At 44.4% G+C, this 14,350-nt stretch overlaps 4 protein-coding genes across 4 annotated transcripts; 1 reads left to right on the forward strand and 3 right to left on the reverse strand.

Annotated features, from left to right (window-relative positions):
• Positions 1 to 1,567: 1,567 nt before the first annotated feature.
• Positions 1,568 to 2,688, forward strand: ColSpa_04567 (allantoin permease; the record flags this gene model as incomplete). The annotated part of the gene is made up of 4 exons (XM_049270779.1): positions 1,568 to 1,760; positions 1,833 to 2,350; positions 2,404 to 2,625; positions 2,656 to 2,688. The coding sequence occupies 4 exons, from the start codon at positions 1,568 to 1,570 to the stop codon at positions 2,686 to 2,688; spliced, it is 966 nt and encodes a 321-aa protein (XP_049126736.1).
• A 652-nt stretch (positions 2,689 to 3,340) lies between these two features.
• Positions 3,341 to 3,721, reverse strand: ColSpa_04568 (uncharacterized protein; the record flags this gene model as incomplete). The annotated part of the gene is made up of 1 exon (XM_049270780.1): positions 3,341 to 3,721. The coding sequence occupies one exon, from the start codon at positions 3,719 to 3,721 to the stop codon at positions 3,341 to 3,343; it is 381 nt and encodes a 126-aa protein (XP_049126737.1).
• Positions 3,722 to 6,084: 2,363 nt separating this feature from the next.
• On the reverse strand, positions 6,085 to 7,181 carry ColSpa_04569 (chitin deacetylase 1; the record flags this gene model as incomplete). The annotated part of the gene is made up of 3 exons (XM_049270781.1): positions 6,085 to 6,955; positions 7,008 to 7,083; positions 7,136 to 7,181. The coding sequence occupies 3 exons, from the start codon at positions 7,179 to 7,181 to the stop codon at positions 6,085 to 6,087; spliced, it is 993 nt and encodes a 330-aa protein (XP_049126738.1).
• Positions 7,182 to 9,782: 2,601 nt separating this feature from the next.
• On the reverse strand, positions 9,783 to 10,340 carry ColSpa_04570 (putative N-acetyltransferase p20; the record flags this gene model as incomplete). The annotated part of the gene is made up of 1 exon (XM_049270782.1): positions 9,783 to 10,340. One exon carries the CDS (start codon positions 10,338 to 10,340, stop codon positions 9,783 to 9,785), a length of 558 nt encoding a protein of 185 aa, XP_049126739.1.
• Between the last annotated feature and the right edge of the window lie 4,010 nt (positions 10,341 to 14,350).

Below are 14,350 nucleotides of genomic sequence, written 5' to 3' on the forward strand. Positions count from 1 at the left end.
CCCCGTTGTTCAAGAGTGACAACATCAGAGACAATGATCATAGCGAGATTCGTGATGCCACCTCCGCCGATACCCGCAATACCACGAAAGATATAGAACATGGTCGCATTTTGCGAAAGGCCGCATAGCAAATCGGCGAAGGACAGGAGTCCAATGGCACTCAGAAAGACAGCTTTGCGGCCAAAGAGGTCCGAAAAGCGCCCATAGAGCATCTGAAACGTCGTGTTTGCGATGAGCGACGAGGTACCAGCCCATGAGATGGTATCCTCCGCGTTGAGGTCGGCGGCGATGGTGGGTAGTGTAACGCTGATGCCATTTTGGTCAATGAATGAGACTAACAAGGTGATTGCAAGAGTTGCAAAGACTACTAGAAGCTTTTTTAGGGGAAGGATGTTCGTCTGGTCGTGAAGAGCCTTTTCGGCCGTGGTCGTCTCTAGATCGCTACTCATGCTTCAGCCCTTGGTGACGATCGGTTGGAATGAAATTGAAAGCATTAGATGTTAACAGTAGTTAGGGTACTTTTAAACAAGTTGCAAAATAAAATAAAAACAGTGTTGAGATAGTTTTTTGTGCAGCCGCTGAGTAAAATTTAGTGTATGAAAAAATTTAACTAGTATCTAACGTTGAGAGCGGATACCAGGCGTCCGGGGAGCCAAGACTCGGATCACCGCCGTCGAAAGATTGGTCTATCGGCCTCTTCTCGGCTCCGGGGTCGGCAAAAAATTGTGTGGCACTGATGAGAGGCAAATGTCATTCTGAATAAAAACTGGATGCGTCACGTCTAACAGGGGCTTCGGCAATTTTCGAAGCGATCGTCCCCACAATAGGCTTGTTACCCATCGGATGATCCGATGCCGATGGTCGTCTGCTAGTCTTATCATTCCGGCGGATATCCGACGCCATTTATGCCTGCAAAACGTACTGATTCATTCTTTACTTGGCATGGTTATCAATAGGAAGGCAACGCGGTTACATGCAGAGATTTCCAGCTAATTCTTATCGGAATATTTAGACAGTAATACAACAGTGATGTTGGAAAAGGTATACCAAAGCGATAAGACCAATGGCGCTCAAACTCATAAATACCGCTTCAATTCAGACGTGTAACCTCAACACCTTAATAAAATGGTATGTTTTCACATGCAGCTTTTCTAATAGGAGACTTGTGTACCGTGGCTTCCCGTTTCGTAATTGACAACAATGTTGAGAGCGACAAGGCTTAGAAAAGCCGTCTCCTCTAAACAAGAGTTTAAGCGGTTCATTCAGACTAAAGACAATCCAGAATTTGGGCCAGCTTACTTCAATGAAGACTTGCTTCCGACTCCACTCGGTGTGTTTCCTAATCATCTAACTGTAAATCGATGCAACCAAAATATGACAGCTAATCATCTTACAGAACACCGGACCTGGACGGCTTTGCATTTTTTCACTTATTACTTGACTCAGACGTTCTCTCCAAGCTCATACAACCTTGGGGCGACCCTAATCTCTATTGGTCTGGTACGTTGAGGAAGCCTGATTTATCTCAGTTCAGTTACTCACAAAAGATTAGCAATGGTGGCATGGCATGCTTGCTGCCGTGATAGGGTCTGCTATCCTCAGTGTCGTTGTCATCCTCAACTCTCGTGGTGCGACCCGATATCACGTGGGCTTTCCCGTATACGTTCGGGCTGCCGCTGGTGTAAATGGCGCAAAGTTGTTCATCATCGTACGAGCATCCGTCGCGGTCATCTACTTCGCAACGCAGTCCTTCTATGGAGGTATGCTAATTTCAGTGGCGTTACGTGCCATCTTTGGGTCTGGCTGGGAAAACATCATGAATCGCTTGCCAGTTGGTGCTGGAATAACTTCCAAGAACTTGCTCGCGTTCTTCATCTTCTGGATCATTCAGTTTCCCGTCATGTTCATCCACCCAACCATCCTAAGACACCTCTTTGTCATCAAATCTGTAGCGACAACAGCAGGTCTGTTTGGAGTTCTCGGATGGGCTGTTCACATGAACGGAGGAAACCTGGGAAACTTCGACTTTGGCGGGAAAAGTTTGAGCGGTGCTGCCCTAGTTTGGCCAATGATTCAAGCCATAAACAGCGTTATGGCTGCACTGTGTCCAATTCTGGTAAATCAGCCCGACGTTGCTCGATATGCCACACGGCCCGCGCAAGCGACTTGGTCGCAGGCAACAGGTATCTTGGTTAGTAAAGTACTTGTTATGTTCCTGAGCTGTGCAACAACAAGCGCGGCTTCTGGCGTTCTCGGAAAGAGCTACTGGAATGTCTGGGACTTGTACAATGCCATATTAACAGAGTACTGGGGTCCTGGGGCCCGAGCTGGAATGTTCTTTGCTTCAACTGTAAGCCGTCCCTACAAAGTGCGTTTCCACTGACACTGACTTGATATTTCAAGGGCATGATTCTTGCTATTATTGCGACCAATGCCGGCTCAAACTCTTTGCCAGTCGGTGCCGACATCAGTGGTCTCTGGCCCAGATACATCAACATCGTCAGAGGCCAGGTTATCTGTGCACTTTTTGCACCTCTTTGCGTTCCATGGAAGATCATTGCCAGCGCCAGCTCTTTTCTTACATTCTTGGGGTCCTACACTGTATTCTTAATGCCGACCTGTGGGGTAAGTGAAATTTGTTTCACCATAGCCCAGATAAACAAGGCTGACGGCGTCTCAAGATTATGATTGTAGACTATTGGGTCTTACGTCGAGGCAATTTCCACGTCCCAAGTCTTTACACTGATGCTGGAAGTTCTCCGTACACCTACTTCAAAGGATGGAACGTACGAGCTATCGTAGCGTGGATTTCTGGTGTTGTGTTTACCGTCCACGGTATTGCTGGAAACCTGGACCCGAACTCCGTTAATGAGGCAAGTAAGAACATGTACAAACTGGGGTTTTTACTTTCGCTCATTATGGGCTCATTGGTCTACTATGTAGCTTGCCTGATATGGCCAGTGCAAGTCTATCCAACTGGGCTGGAGTCAGAGATGTCCATAGAGTTTGAAAGCATGGCGGCAACGGAGGGATTTTTTCCTGGAGAAGGTGTTGAGACTATTCGTGGAGTATTTTTGGTTGTTGATGGTGCCGATATCAGCCCACGAATTGGAAAGATCCCTGGTGTAAACTCTATCGATGATAAACCTTCTGTATGATGGAGGTATGTAGATTGCTAGTGCAGTTCTTTTGAAATCGCTTTTGAACGTTTTTTGTAATGAAAGTAACTTGTTTCACTACAATAACCTTTCGCCGGAAAGGTCTTTCGGAGTTTCGTCGTTTTGCCTTTTATACCCTTTTTTGAAAATGTATGCATTCATATGTGGTCCTTTTTTCCCCATCAATCATTCCAAGCACCTGAAAGACTCTGCAATAGCTCGAAGTTAGGCATCCAGATTGGGCTTCCGGCATCTTGATCGATCCAGTTTGCGAGTTCAGCGACCATTGGCCAAGCGCCCTCAAACTCCCCAAGACCAAAGCCTCCGTGGTCTGATGCCAGAACGTCTTCGAGGCTATCAGAGGCCTGGGCCACGACTCCATCCCTCCTTCGATCCGCATTCTGCACGTTGATGCCAGTGCCCGTCGCTCTCTCAGCCCGCATCTGAGCCGAAGCCATCTCTGCAAGGCCAGATTCGTTGTCTTGTAGCTTTTCCATAGCGGCGTTGACAAGGACCTCAAAAGCGTCACGGTACTTGCGGACCCATGGAGCTCTTTCACTCATCACGAAGAGCACTAGTGAACAAGCCCGGATGTCATTAGAAAGAGCCACAGACCACAGTGTGTTCCCTTGCGTCCACAGACCATAGAGCAGGGTTACTCCGGCAACGAACACTGTCTGCACTGCGATAAAACTATGTCCGTAATCCAAGGTTTGGTGCAGCCTTTTGTGGGTTTGACAGTAGTCACCAGCTGCTCGCATGCAGAGTCGATAGAAGGGATCCGAAGCTTGTAAAATTGGTAGAAAGGGTTGGATGAGAAGTCTCAAAGCGCGATTGTAGAGCAACAATGCATAATTCATGTCCGGGTGTGCCTCTGGGATCCACTCCGTCAACGAAGCCCGCCACGATTGAAGACGCTGATACAACCGGTCGAGTTTCGGTCGTAGAGCGTCGAGTGCCTTGTCTGTGCGGTAGACTGAATGATGGATCTTGGATTCTATACGACGGAGCTTGAAGAGGATTACTGCGAGCTTAATGTCGTTTCCAACGATATCAGATGCAGTCAGGGTCTCGTTGATGATGGCATTTGGAAGCTCGACATCAATCTGATTGTCCGCGATACTCAAGGGGCGTCCGAGCGATGTTGCGATGGTTCTCTCCAAAGAATAGACTGACCAGAACAATCTGCGTCTTCTTTGAACATTGGATGCAGGAAGATTCTGCTCGTGTGCAGCGCGATGGAGACCCAGATCGATGGATGTCCTCATTGCCAGGCCAACCATGTACCACAAACCATGACTGGAGGCGGATCGAAGGTGAAACACAACCAGTAGTGTCATTGCTTCAATGCTCTGAAGGGTCCTTGACTCCTTGGCTAAGGATGTGTGTTCAATTGCTGTTATGTATAAGGACTGGACAAGGGACGTCAACGGACTAGAAACTAAAAGTGTAAGGCACGAAAGCGACCACGTACCTCCGGGGAGCAACTCGGCCCTCGTTGCGTAAGTTGAACTAAAGTTGCACCTATTGCATAAACGAGATATAGCTTAAATATACCAAACCGCTCAGCTTTGGTCAGATTCTGCATCGGCGCTACGGCCAGTGCATTCCGTTGATTGTGCAACTTCCACAGCTCCTCAGGTTCTAAGAAGGGGTACTTTGAGTGCAGTTGTGATGTATATGCCTTTAACATCTTTGCTCCTTGCTCGTCAGTTGGCGGCTCTTTAACGTTATGAGTCAGCATGCCTTCCACCGTGGCATTTCTTGGACTTGGATTGATACAATTGGCCTGGTTATTGATGGTCCCATCCTGAATGTCCGGTAACATTTTGCTCCAGACTGTGGCCTGTACCATTTCGCCAAGGTTCAAGGCTAGGGGCATCCCCGATGAAGGACCAACATAAGCAGGCGCCTCCAGGTTCCCTGTTGATACATGTGCATCGGCTTCACTAAGAGCATTGCAATCTCTACTTGACGTGACTGGGGAGGTGCTCGCATCATCTCTCGGCTCTAATGTTGCTTTTGACGCGGTGATCTGGGTCAGTTTGCGCTCCAAAAAGACTAGTCGCGCTTCTAAAGCTCTCGTGTATCTGCATCGGGCTAAGTACATGTCAACACAATTGAAATCGGATGACTACTCACGCAATTGATGGAGCTTCATCAGTGACGTCTGCTTTGTCACACTGCGCTCCTGATTTGTGGCAATTGGAGCACACGGGTAATTGGTTGTCACACTTCATAACATTATCAGAAAGGAAAGGCAAGTCTCCATTTAGGGACTCTTCCAAATACCTTTTGCTTGCGGCTCTTGCACCTTGTACACGCAGTCCTCCCCCTCTTTCTAGGGTTGCTTGGCGCACTTGTGAAGGCAACCAAGGGCGATGAAGCCAACTGTTGGGCGTCGGATGTTATCTCCATCGACTGACAACGAGGTGTTCTGTGCATAGGTTCCGAAATGATTCGAACAAGTCGTGGCGGACATCCGAAATACATACTTATCGGATTTTGGTGATCGTAACGGCGACGGTGCCGATGTCGCACAATATGGTTGGCAGGTATCGTCGGACGTGGTCCGTGTCTGACTAGGATCCCCTCGGACAACATCCGAAGCTCATCGGTTCGGAGGTTCCGAAGCTTGTTCGATCGGATGTTCCGACACAAACGGACGTCTGAAGCTGCATCTCATTCCGTTCTCAAGCTTCCCAGTGAAGCTCTTCGACCTCCATTTCTCCGCAAATAAGGCACGGGATCAAATTCAAATGATCTAGAGCCGCACATTGCATAGCCATTTCTTCATCCCAAATCTGTATTAATTCTCTCCCAAAGATTTAGTTACTGTAGAAATTTTTTCCGTCGATGTCACTAATACACCTTTCGAGGCTTCTGACAATGTAAAAAATCCCTGGTAATTAACCGTGTTCTATTCTTATGCGCCTCTCATCCACTTCCTATCTGGTTTGTAAGGAAATTGTGATCTCATGTGCTTTGCGATGTCTCGTCTCGTTGTTACCCAAACTCCTTCCTTTTCTGCAATGTACTTCATGAACTTCCTCAGTGCCTCTGACCTACCTGGCTTGCCTATAATGCGTGTGTGTAGAGGAATGTTCATCAACTTGCCTCCTTCTCGGTAGAGGCAGTCGAAGGTGTTCTTCAAGTACTGCTCGTATGTTTCGCCGACGGAGCTACCGAATCCTGGCGACATGTGGAATTTCCCGTCATTGCAATCGTAATTGTAGGGAATGAGCAGCATGCCCTCCCTCTTCTCCTCTGGCAAGTCCTTTTCCCAAGGCAAGTCAAGCCAATAGGGCACGTCATCGTTGTAGCATTCCGAAGACCACAGGAACTCGCCCCCAAGGCTCTTCCAGACTTCCGGGAACAAGGATGGTGTATTGGGGGTTCCACGCCCAAAGTAGGCGCCAACGGGCATTTCACCTGAAACTTCCTTGATCATCAAGATGTTCTTCTTGATATAGTCTTTGTCCTCTTCGAGTGAGTAGTCCCAAATATCCAGCCATCTAAGTCCATGGCAGGCAATCTCGTGTCCATCTCGCACTAAAGCCTTTGCAAAGCTTGGGTTACGCTTCAGTGCGTATGCCACTGCATATGTGGTGAAGGTCCACCCGAACTCTTGGAAGAGCCGAGTAAGGCGCCATGACGCTGAGCGGCTTCCGTATTCGAAGTCTTGCTCAGCGTTCAAGTACCTAGCACCTTCCTTATAGCCTCCGGATGAGCCCTTTTCCCAGAGGTATGGCTCTGAGAAAGCATCACCGTCCAAGATGCTGCGCTCGCCACCTTCCCTGGCAACCTCATCAGCTTCATAACCACCGATAGAAAGTACTGAAGACTTACTCATAGTTGAGAACAAAGGAGACAGCGATACGAGCACCGTTGGGCCAATTAGGGTCGAACCCCTCCTCGCCAAACCCTTGAAGATGGTTTTGAGCGTATGCAGTCAAAAGCACGATATCAATACTCACCCTCAAAGTCTCGAGGTATTTGAAGACTCTCTTCAACATGCACCATGGTGAGAAGGCTGAGTTGGTTTCTGTTTTGTTTAAAATGAAAAAGCCGTCAGGAGATCAACAGAGGCAATGGCATCGAGGTTGGGTTCTCGCCTTGAAGACAGAAAACATGAGGGGTTTATTTACGTTGGAACATTCATGCATATAGGAGGACTCCTTGAGGTCGGCTCAATGAATTGAATCGGAAGCCAGGCTAGATCCTCCGAAACTATGTGTCCGTTATCGTAATGGGACGGATGTCCTGTGGGGTACACTGGCTAGTAGGAAGATCCTTCCCGAGATAAGGCAATCGCGGGGATGATCAAGCTGCATTGATCTATCGGTTCATTGTCTCCGACGCTTTGAAGTTGGAATCGCATGCACAAAGAGCCCAATGATAAACAGCAATGGGCCCGAAGATAACGATAAGAATCTTGGGCTGTTTTGCCGCGGTGGAGGGATTTTCCTTATCTTGACTTTGTACCACCGGTACTCTCGCATTCGGAAAGGGGTAAACTGGATTCTATATTACTGGATACCTGGAAATGAGACCTGTACAGCTTCCGTATAAGTTGGCTTTTCGGTACGGCGAAAGACTGCGTTTTAAGAGCAATACCGGTACAACATCATGTCTGTCTTTTCTTTGGAGGTGGCAAAAGCCAACCCTGTAACCGGAGCGGTCCTTGACGAAACCTTAACGACTCTTGGGGTTTCCATGAAAGAAGAAGAGAAGGATGAATACCAAAGACTACTTGCTGTGTTCCACGAGTCTGTTGTGGGACTGATGTCACTTCCTGGTATGCGACCCGTTGGTGAGCTATTACAATACGCTAATATCCTCGTTCTTAGATTATGTGCCACAGGTAGACGAGGAAAGATTTCCCAGGAAAGAGGTCAAATTTCCTGAGCCTTCAGAAAACACTTTGGGAGCTTGGGCGTGGCGCTGCCGTGTGGAGGACACAACGAAGGAGGGTGGCTTGCTTGCAGGCAAAACGATCGCCGTAAAGGATAATATCGCTGTGAAAGGTGTACCCATGCTTCTGGGTACTGATTTTATCAAAGACTATGTTCCGGTCAGTATTTTCCGTCAAGTGAACCGCTGAGTCACCAGGCTGACTTGGCTTGATAGAATGCAGACGCGACTTGTGTGACCAGGCTACTCGAAGCTGGAGCAGTCATTGCAGGAAAGTCCGTATGCGAGAACATGTGTCACTCAGCGACAAGTAGTTCGTCTTCGACTGGGCATGTTCACAACCCGTACGCAAAGGGCTACAGCAGTGGCGGCAGCTCAAGTGGCTCAGGTGCGCTTGTTGCTAACGGAGATGTTGATATGGCTCTTGGTGCAGACCAAGGAGGTTCAATCCGTGTCCCGGCCGGCTGGTGTGGGCTGTACGGTCTGAAGCCGACGTTTGGACTAGTACCATACACAGCTTGCGGCTCCAATGAGCCAACGAATGACCACGTTGGACCCATGACCCGAACGTTGCTTGACAATGCACTAATGCTCCAGGTCATTGCGGGGAACGACAAAATTGATGACAGATCTTTCGCTGCACCTACCCCCGAAGATATTCCTAAATATTACGAGAACCTGATCAGGTTGAAAAACCCAAAAGATTTGTCAGATGTCAAGATCGGCATTCTGGTCGAAGGCATGGATCAACCATCCGTCGAACCACGAGTCAGAGCGTGTGTCATAGCTGCAATTCAGGGTTTCCGTGAACTCGGAGCGACCGTCAAAGAAGTATCGATCCCTTTTCACTTAAATGGGGCGGCGGTCTGGACCGCCATCAGCAAGACTGGGGGATATCTCGCAAAGAGAAACCTGGCCTTTGGCAGAAGGGGCCATGTCATGACCGACTTGACCGATAAGTTCCAGACCTTGACGCAGGACCAGTGGGATAACGCCTATGTCTCGTCCAAGAACATTTACCTTAACGGAGTCTACGCACAAGCCGCATTTCCAGGACTACTTGGTAAGGCGACGAACCTCAGTAGGAAGCTCCGCGATGATTACGATGCCGCACTTTCACAGTTTGATGTTCTTGTAACACCGAACTTGCCTTATATCGCCAACTCTCATACCCCTTACAATGCATCGCCTTTAGAAAAGATAGGGAAACAAGTCGGACTCACTGCCAACACCGCACCTTTCAACCAATCTGGACACCCAGTGCTGGCGATGCCGATTGGCATGCTACCAATAGAGGAGGGCCTCCTCAAAGATTCAGGGACAAAGCTACCTGTGAGCATGCAGTTAATCGGGAAGTGGTGGCACGAAGAGGATGTTTATCGAGTTGCCTACGCTTGGAGCTTAGAACATGACTGGAAGATGAAATAAGAAGTAGTCCTGATTGACGATTTTAAGTCAGCAGCATGACTCGGTCTCTTCTATCAACTCGCAGCTTTGTCCATTCATTTATCTCGCCAAACCCGAAGTTTTTTCGAATTGAACACAGTTTTTCCGACATTCTTTATCTAATTTTGCAGCCCATAGGCCATGACTTCCTAGTCATTTTGACCCATTTAGGCATCCCAGGTCGAGTATAGCCGCAATACGCGTTGTCCGACTACATGAGTTTTCATTGCTCTCCACAAGTAATCGCTACTACATGGCATGGATTCAAAGCTTCTTCACCATGATGTCATCCGTTTGAACCACAGAACCAACAACAAAATCATGAGTACCGCATGTCTTGTATCCCCATTTCTCATACGCCTTCTTCGCCCGAAAATTTTCTTCCCAGACACCCAACCAAATGTATTCATATCCCTGGTCCCTAGCCATCTCCTCCAATCTACCCGCCAAGAGCTTGCCAGCGCCTGTGCCGTGGGCCTTGGGATACAGGTATATCCGCTGCAGCTCGACGCTTCCATCAAGGTGGGCCACGCACGGTTCTGATGAGCCCCGTGTGAGCATCGCAAAGCCCAGAATATCACCGTTCGAATCGGTGGCTATAATGGTGTCTTTGTTAGGGTTGTTGAGATCCTTGCTAATCGCACTGAGGCTGTAAGACTCGTCGAGGAACGCTTGGAGTTCGTGCGGCTCTACTGAATGGCCAAACGTGACCGAAAAGACGTGCACGCCAAGTTCGGCGATTGCTGTGGCATCAGCGAGGCTGGCTGGTCTGATAGTTGTTGTCCGGTGGTTGCTTTCCCGACTTTCCGTGGAGTGTGCCATGGCTGTCAACGTTGAGGACGAAAACACCCTTGAATGATAGGGATCGCCGGTAGTGTGGTGATTGGCGAATGAGAGGATTGTTTGATGCTTTAGGCCAATGATAGATGTAAATGAAAGAATTGGTTTATTTGTCAAAGAAGACCACGGTCTGGCTGACAGGATCTTTTGTACACACCTCACGCTTCGCAGAGCTGCCGACATTTCTGCTAACAGGACAGGCCCAAATGTCTTGTCAATTGACTGTTCTGGAAGACACGTCGCTGTAATTTTAAATCTCCACCTACAGGGCGCGTCAAACCGCGCCGCATTTAGCCTTTGCCTAACGAGTAAGGGCATTTCTCACCTTGTCAAGCACGTCTTTTGTCAATGCCACCCCTGGTGAAGCTAAATTATTGGTCATCTCTAGTGACAAGCCCACAATCTGGCTGCGCCCTTGGCTTGACATTGATTAGCGTGTCTTGAAGAGACAAAGAAATAAAACTTCTGCCCAATTCTTTTTGTGCTGAGAGAAAGAAAATATTGATGCACTGAGCAAATGACTCGGAAGAAAAAAGTCGGAGATGTGATACCATCCAGTGGATTGATTGCCGCCAGACAAGACTGCATGTGTATGATTCTTACCGGCCCGATTGGATAAAGCAAAGGAACAAAGTTTTGGGTTATTTGGTCTGGGAACACTTGTGCCTGTTTGCACGCTAAAGCCACTGACAACTTCAACTGAACAAAAATTCCATTGACGATTCTAGGCTCTTAGATAGAACATCTTTAAGTAAATAAAATCAAAAATCAAAATTAAAGAAATAACCCGGCTCCATCATTTCCAGCTCACCCACATTTGTTGCATTGCTCATCAGTAATAATGTTGTTTCAACACTTAAATTTGATAGGAAACACCGGATACACTCGAAGTGGCAGCGTGCTCAAACTAAGCTTTTGAGCGAGATTCTATGCCGTCCGTTGCTATCATCCACCATTTCTTGACCAATTGCAAAATACAGTTTTTATGGTTGATCGAGTATAATAGGCTGCTCGGAAATAAAAATGGCTTTGGGTCTTCTGAAATATGATGTTTGTCCTGTAGTCTGTGTAACTTTATGTCAGAGGCTGGAGTCGTACAGAGTAACGAGGTCGGCGATGGGCACAGGTAGGGGTGGGTGTTGACTGTTATTCCAATCTGCCTTTTCCCCTAGGTCTGCCGCAGCTGCTCCTTATATGCCCCCCAGGTCCCCCCCCTTAACTAAGCCCAGTTCCCCTGGCTATAACACTAATTCAGCGGCATTATACTATTGCCTTTCTTTAACGTTAGTCTTAATAGCTAACCTTTGTTGTTAGAGTCTGTGTTAGCCGCGTAACTAGAATCCCTTTATAATCCCTTGACTATATACCAGTGCAGCCCCTAGCTACCCCGTCAACAGCCCTACTAGTGCTACGCCGGTGCCCCCCCCCCCCCCCCCCCCCCCCCCCCCCCCCCCCCCCCCCCCCTCTAGGCGCCTAACATGATCCCCCCCCCCGAAGTCCTGTCCCTAGGACCTCTAAGGGTATCCCCACTACCCCTCTACTACTCTACCTATTAGCTCCTGTATTTTAGAAGAGTCTAGGAACTCTTCTAGGCTTTAACAGACTACTAGGTTAACAACCGTCTCTCTAGCTAATTACTTCCTCTTAGCTTTACCCTTATATCTACTACTTCTTAACCTAGCTAATAGTTTCTTATACTACTTTATAGTTAAGTTTAACTACCTTAGATTTAAGGCATAAGCCTCTAATCCCCTAGTCTTTAGATATAAGAATTATTTACTTTATAGTAAAGACCTCTTATTTACCTTTAATATATAACCTCTTTTATCTTTTTTATATACTTTTCTTTTTTATAGCTTTAAGTTCTTTTATTATTCCCTTAAAATATAAGGCTAATACTTAAGCTATTTCTTTATTTCTTTAAGTTATAAGCCTTAAGTTATATTACTCTTATAATAGTTATAATATTAAGTTTTATTTATTAAATAAAACACTAGTCTTTTACTAGTACCCTTTTACTTTTTTTTCTTTAATTAAATTAACTAATCTTTATAAGTTAAAGTTATAATTATAATTTACTTTTATTTATTTATTTAGCTAAGTTAATAACCCTTTATTATTAATATCTTTTCTTTTTTTTTTTACTTTTTTTTTTTTTTTTCTTTTTATAAATACTTTTACTTTATTATTATTTTTTTCTTTTTTTGTTATACTACTACTACTACTATTAACATTACTACTACTACTTAACTTTAATAACGTCTCTACTAGCCCCTAGCTCTTCTACTACTACTATTATATCTACTACTACTACTACTAGAAAAGGGCAGGGTTTCGCGTTTTTATTTTTCCTTTTATTAGCCTACAAACATAATCACAGGCCTAATCAGACATGACTAAGCAGGACCCTTCTAAGTACAAAAAGGGACTCTAGTCAAATACTATTACAGAAATTAATATTTAATCATAAAACAGACAAATAAGCTTGATATCTTTAGACAAGCACTTAGATAAATATAAACAAATTTATTACTTTAATATCTAAATAACACATATAATAAGTAACTATTACTTTGTTTTCTTAGGCCTAACTAGACCTCTAAGGTCTAGAAGGATATTCTCCTTTAAAGATTATAATATATATATATATACTACTTAATAATAAGAGCAAATCTAAACAGATTATAAAACATAAAGGATACACTTTTCTAGTTTGTTTATAGCCTTAATTAAGCTAAGAAAGACTTGAAAAAAGTAGTATCTTATAGTCTAGGCGTTAAGGTAATTACTTAGAGTAATTAGTTACTCTAGGTATACTTATAATAATACTAGGACCTTAGTGTTTAGTGTAGTTTTAATAGTACCTTATAGTAAAATTAAACTACTAATCTTCTTATTATTTTATTTTAATTATATAATAAATCTAATATTAGTATTTTAAAAATAGCTTTGATTAATAAAATATATTATTAAAAAGATATAAAGAAAATAATATCTTTAACTTAATTAAACTTAGTTTTAAATATAAGAGTAAGCTTAACCTTAAGAAACTATAATAAATAAGACTTAAAAAAAGTAGAATTCTTTAAAAAAATAAAGAAATAAATAATTAGCTATAATAATATAATATAGCTAAATAAACCTTTTATATAAGTAATTGTTACCCCTTTAGTAAGGTAAGTCCTTTAGAGGAGCGGTCAGATCTATTATATAGTCTAATAGACCTTGTAGTCGATATAGTAAACCTGCTTCACCAAAGATAGGATCTAAAAGATAGAGGTGAAAGAAGTTGATTCTCTTAATAACCTTATAAGAGGTTTACCTTATATAATAGTAGACCTCCTATGTCTATTAACAAGAGTAACATATACCTTCTTCGCCTTAAGATATTACTATACTAGTAATATCTCACAAAGTTATTATTTATATAGTCTAGCTAAAATATTACTATACTTACCTTTTTCTTTACTAATCCTATTAGTAAATCTATTTCCATCCTTTATCTATTACTATAGCCTTAATACTATAAATTCTAATAAAGATTATAAGTCCTAGACCCTACTTAGTATTAGCCTTCCCGTGTAATCCGTTATATCTTTTATTTCTTTTGTTATTTCTTATAGATCTATATTCCCTAGTAGCCTATTTGTTCTTTTGCCCTTGTTAGTATGTGCCTTCTTAGTAAGGGTACTAGTCGTAGTACCAGGAGTGTTGCGTTTCTTAGTAGCCTTAGTATAAGGGTTAGTAGCCTTTTAGGCTTTAGTAACACTCTTAGTACTAAAGGCGTAAAGTTTAACGTTAAGTAAGCAAGGGTTATTATTACTATAACTACTAGTTATGTTTCTACCTAACTTATTGCCCTTAGTAGTAGCCTTATTATAAGAGTTAATAGGGTTAGTAGTGTAGCTGTTTTAATTCTTTTAAATTAAAAGCTAGTTTATTATTATATTAGTTTTATAGTTAATAGCGTTAAGCTTATTAGATATTATATT

Source organism: Colletotrichum spaethianum (genome assembly GCF_022836535.1).
Source record: "Colletotrichum spaethianum MAFF 239500 DNA, contig09, whole genome shotgun sequence".
Lineage (NCBI taxonomy): Eukaryota > Fungi > Ascomycota > Sordariomycetes > Glomerellales > Glomerellaceae > Colletotrichum > Colletotrichum spaethianum.